Here is a 5,768-nt window from a genome sequence, read left to right as displayed (position 1 = left end):
AGGAATGCAGGTTTTTAGGAATTGTAGAATCAAGCGTTCAAATGTTTTCATTACGACTGATGTTAAGGCTACGTGACGATAATCATTAAGACAGCTAGGCTGTACTTTTTTGGAGCAGGAATGATTGTTGATTTCTTAAAGCAGTGTGGCACCACACAAGACTGAAGACATGTTAAATATGTCAGTGAAGACACTAGATAGTTGGACTGCACACTTCCTCAAAAGGCCTGGTGAGATGTTGTCAGGGCCAGCGGCTTTTCTCATTTTCAGACGACTGGAGTGGCGTCTGACTTCATTCTCTTGGACAATGAAAGGGGGAGTGGGAGTAATTTTGGTTGCAGCCACGTCAGAAGTAGACAATGGTTTGTCGAATCTGGAGCAGAATGTGTTGAATTTGTCTGGAAGAGTTCTGTCAGTGCAGTCTGGTGGGTCATTTTATGATCAGTGATGTTCTGCAGTCCGGTCCATACATCCTAGAGTTGTTTGCAGACAGGTTTTCTTCCATTTTTTCCGATATAAAAACTTTGCCTTCTTAATGCATTTTTCAACTCTTCTTTTTGCCTTATTTTGGACTATTCTATCATCAGTTTCACGAAAAGCTCTCTCTTTTTCCTTTAGTTTTTACCTAACAGCCCCGTTACACCAAATTTTGTCGTTTGAAAATATTTTGATATTTTTTGATGGAATGCACACACTTTCACAGAATGAAATACAATTACACACTGTGCCGATATATTCATTTAAGTCCCCGGCAGAGTCTTTAAAAACATTCCAGTCTGTACATTCGAAACAGTCCTGCAAGGTCTCTAAGGCAGAGGCCGACCATTGTTTCACAGTTTTCACGACTGGTTTTTCAGCTTTCAGTTTTTGTTTGTAGACCGGCACCAGAAAAATCATGCTGTGATCGGACTGTCCTAAAGACGCACGTCGGATCGAGTGGTACGCCTTCTTGATGGAAGTGTAGCAGTGGTCGAGGGTCTTGTCACCACGTGTTGGACAGTCCACTTGCTGGTACAGCTTCGGCATTTCTTTCCTGAGGCTGGCTTTGTTGAAATCACCAGCAACAATGACGGTGGAGTCGGGCCAACTGTTCTTGCACTTGCTAATATCGTCTGCTAGCAGAACAAGTGCGGTGGTGAGGTTCGCTGTGGGATGGATGTACACAGCGATCAGCGTCACTGAGGGAATTTCGCGTGGGAGGTAGAAGGGTCGGCACTGGATTGTTAGGAAATCCACGCCAGGGAAGCAGGCAAAGTTTTTTTTGTACAAATGCAAAATTGAAAATACTTATCCCCTTTTTTTCAATTTTTAGAAAATATTTTAAAATGAGATACCAAAATGAAGAATACATGGCAAAAATAAAAATGCTGTACTGAGATTTCACCTTTAAATGGCACCATTACAAAGCACTTATTGAATCAATTTCATGAAAAAAAAGTGAAGAATACATGCTTATCTTTACGATTCCACCAAAAACAGCAATACGATTGGCTAAGATCAAATACCTTTTCAGTTAGATATTGATATCCTCTTGTATGAGTTCAAGTATGTGTACTTTTTGACACGATGTAGGTGATATTTCTCGTTATCTTTTTTTTCTGCCTGAGTATGTTTTTATGATAAAGTGTCACATTATCCCATAATTATCCATGTCAAAGTTATATCATTGATTGCAGTTTATCAGAATGTTCTAACATTTCTTGTGTTGTTAATATGTTTGGATATATATTCATAGGACACACCATTTTTGTTCTTCACTCCATAACTTCGCTCAAATATTCAAAATGCACAACAGAAAAAAAAGGCAAAGAAGGGAAAATGAATTTAAATGATGGTTTCTCTTCCTCTCTCCCTCTCTCTGTTGTTTTGTGGGGTTTTGTTGGGTTTTGTTGTTGTTGTTGTTGTTGTTGTTTTCCCCTCTCGTTTACTGTGTTGTTTTTATTTGTTGTTTTTGTTGTCTTTTTTCCAAAATATTTTTAATGTACTTGGGCACGTAATACTATCCTGTAATGTTTCTGGTGTGGACATAAAAAAAAAGAAAAAAGGTTGTATCAAAAGCAATGAAGACACTGACAAAGCTAGATAATGATGATGATTGTTGTTGTTGTTGTTGTTGTTATCACTACTACTACTACTACATTATTGTACGTTATTGTACATTATGATAATTATCATGATGGTGATCATAATGATGATGATGATGATGATTCTTGTTGTTGTTCATGTTATCACTACTACGACGACAGCGACTACTACTACTTGTTTTTGTTTGTTTGTTGTTGTTTTTTCTCCCTCTTTCCCCTTTTTTTTCTCTTCTTCATCGTGCGATTGCACGTCAAGAGGATGTTGGCCTGTTGTGTTTTGTTTTGTTTTCTTCTTTGTTGTGTTTCCATGTACCTAAATCGGATTTCTCCGATTTTTTTTAACCTTAGAACATTTGAACCTTTACTACTACTACCACTACTACTACTGCTGCTACTACTACTACTACTACTTACACCACCACTACTACTACCACCACTACCACTACAACTCCACCCTTGTGGAGTGATGGCCTAGAGGTAACGCGTCCGCATATGAAGCGAGAGAATCTGATCGCGCTGGTTCGAATCACGGCTCAGCCACCGATATTTTTTCCCCCTCCACTAGACCTTGAGTGGTGGCTTGGACGCTAGTCATTCGGATGAGACGATAAAGCGAGGTCCCGTGTGCAGCATGCACTTAACGCACGTAAAAGAACCCACGGCAACAAAAGGGTTGTTCCTGGCATAATTCTGTAGAAAAATCCACTTCGATAGGAAAAGCAAATAAAACTGCACGCAGGAAAAAATTAAATTAAATAAATAAAAAAATAAAAAAAGAAGGGGTGGCGCTGTAGTGTAGCGACGCGCTCTCCCTGGGGAAGAGCAGCCCGAATTTCGCACAGAGAAATATGTTGTGATAAAAAGAAATACAAATACAAATACATTTACTGCCACATCTCCTCTGTCCCACAGGCAAGCCAGGGAAGAACAAGCGGAAGAGGAAGCGAGGCCCCAGCAAGAAGCGCCGCCGCCACTTCGCCTTCAACCCGGCCGACCCCAACCACAAGAAGCCCGGCCGTGGTGACCTGGTCTACTTCGAGCCGTCGCCCAACTTCTGCAGCAACGACTCGGCCATCGGCTTCCACGGCACGCGGGGCCGAGAGTGCAACGCCACCTCCATCGGGGTGGACGGCTGCGACCTCATGTGCTGCGGGCGGGGCTTCCACTCGGAGACGTACATCGCCCGCGAGCGCTGCAGCTGCACCTTCCACTGGTGCTGCCAGGTCAAGTGCAAGGTGTGCTCGCGGACCAAGTCGCGTCACACCTGCAAGTGAGGGTGGCTTGACGTCACAGATGTCGCGTCACGTCGCGTCGCGTCTCGCGTCGCTTCGCGTCACACCACCACCACCACCACCACCACGCGCGGGTGGGTTGTTGTGGGTGACGTCCTTCCCCCCCCCCCCAAGCCCCCCCCCCTCACCTCATAGGTGTGTATGTGGATGTAGGGTGGGTGGATGGGTGGTGAGGGGGCGGAAAAGGAGGTGGGGGGGGGGGGGGGGGAAGGCGTTTTAACGGCGTTGTCGATAGCTGACGTCATGCCGGGGACTTTTTTAACGGCACTGCAAAAGACGTCACAGTGTGATGATGACACTCTCAAGGCCTATAATCAACACGTTGGGTTTATTGCGAAAGTCAGGCATCTGCTGCCTTTTCTTCTTCTTTTTTTTCTTTTCTATTCTCTTCTTTTCTTTTACAGCAATTGTGGTGCAGCGTATATGTAAACCAACTTGAAACTGAAACTAATAACACTGCAACTGATGCCAACCTGTGATGACGCAAGAATTGACTGTTGTTTAATAGTGATGTTGATGATATCATTCAGGGTGCATTTTTTCCAGAGAGACGGTGTTTGCCAAAACATTGATGGAACCAGTGAAGTTACAAACTTTTAAAACATGCTGCAGACAGTTCGTCGATATATTATTCATTTTTTGCATTTGATCATTTATTTATCTATTTATTTATTTGTTTGTTTTTTTGTTGTCTGTTTGGTTGGGGTTTTTTTTTGTTTGTTTGTTTGTTTTTCAACCTGGTGGAGAGCGGGTTGCTCTCTGCTAACACGGATAACGGTAGATTTGCAGATTTTGCACGACTCCAAACATGTCAGCTTCATCGCCTTGTTTTTGACTGGCATTTCAACATTTTTGTTGTGTTTAAGTTTTGGGTTGTTTTTTTTTTTTTTTTTTTTTTAGGCATGATGGCTGAACTCTGAGAAATGCGTTTTGCATGAGTCGCGGACATTACAATAAATGAAGTGTTGAAATGCTCAGGACTTCTTTGCTGTCGATATTGATAAGCGTTTTGAGAAACTGCAAGTGTCAGTGAAAAATGTTCATTTGAGTGTTTTGGGAAGGTACTGGCTAAAATGTTGGAAACATCAAAGGAGTTCGAGACTGCTCAAACCAGTGAATCTGCTCTTTGAATGTTTGTTACGTATTTGAACATAACAGTAGCTGTTTACGAAGTGTGTTGAGACATACATTAAACTTAAACATCAGCGAATCTGACCGTGGAGTGCTTGACACGTTACTGACATCATGGAAGCTGCATCGCGCACGAGACACTAGCTAACGTGTGTGTCACAGATGAAAACTGGTCTGTAAATGTATGGGTATACTACTGGTGACTCTGATGAACATGTTTTCAGAGCGTTTGGGTGGGCACTGACTTCCAGTGAGGATGTTTGCCGTGATATGTTTGGGACTGTAGGCTTCTCACGTAGGAGGAAGCTGTAAATCAGGATGTTACAAAATGGTCAGTTAATTAATTAGGCTGTATAATTATCATTATTAGCATTATTATTTTATTGAGACGCTACTGACCTCAGTGAAGCTGCTTATGAAGAAGAAGCGCCGGAGACGCTGCTGACGTCAGAAAGGCTGTACATACACGTTACTGACGTCAACGGACATGTACATTAAGAAGTCTTGAGACGCCAATGACGTCAATAAAACTGTGCATCCAGGACTGTTTTGGACGCTTCAGTTATCAGGGAAGCTGTACATACAGAACTGTTCAGGACGCGCCAAACTGACAAAAAAAAAGGAAACTGCGTTAAGAAGTTTAAGTGTTACCGTTGACCTCAGTGAAGATGTTGAGTTGATTGGGATGTCATTGAGACGCTAATGCCGTCTCAGTGAAGCTGTACATTAAGAAGTGATCGAGGCGATGTTGACATCAGAAGAGATTATAAAGAAGTGTTTACAGAAGTTACGGCCGACGTCGCAAAAGTCATTCATTACGTGTTTGAGATAATCACGGCCGACGACACTAGAAATTCACTGACAGTGAACTGTTGATGAAGTCCGTGAACGTGTACATGACACATGTATTATGAACTACTGACGCAAGAGCTGGACTATGATTGTAAGTATTGGGTTAGTATTCAGTATACCTATGTAGAAATAATTACTGAAACGGCAACGGGTTTGTAAGTAAGTCTTCCTGCAACAAACGAACAACGAAGGAGCGATTGACCGACTTGGATGAATCACCGCTTGAATCACCAGCTTTATCACACCTACAGACGTGTAACCAGCTGTATGCAACGAACAGCCTACGCTATTCTACTCGCATCAAACTCTGTCTATGCACACACACAATCCAAGAGGCAGCTGTAACCCCTCGGCCCATCCGCTTCTACCTCTTCCACCTCCCTCGCATCCTCCGCCCCCCCCCCCCCCC

The 5,768-nt window shown here is 42.9% G+C and overlaps 1 protein-coding gene across 1 annotated transcript in view; it reads left to right on the top strand.

Moving 5' to 3' along the window:
• The window catches only part of LOC143293923 (protein Wnt-1-like), a 72,729-nt gene extending 69,371 nt beyond the window's left edge, over nucleotides 1-3,358 (top strand). Inside the window, exon 6 of the mRNA XM_076605314.1 lies at nucleotides 2,997-3,358. Coding sequence (XP_076461429.1) covers nucleotides 2,997-3,358 — 362 coding nt within the window. The remainder of the gene's footprint in view (nucleotides 1-2,996) is intronic.
• The last annotated feature ends 2,410 nt before the right edge of the window (nucleotides 3,359-5,768 follow it).

The sequence above is a fragment of the Babylonia areolata genome, chromosome 1 (genome assembly GCF_041734735.1).
Source record: "Babylonia areolata isolate BAREFJ2019XMU chromosome 1, ASM4173473v1, whole genome shotgun sequence".
NCBI classification, from domain to species: domain Eukaryota; kingdom Metazoa; phylum Mollusca; class Gastropoda; order Neogastropoda; family Buccinidae; genus Babylonia; species Babylonia areolata.
The sequence above is the reverse complement of the archived record's forward strand: the minus strand, read 5'-3'. Positions and strand labels throughout refer to the sequence as shown.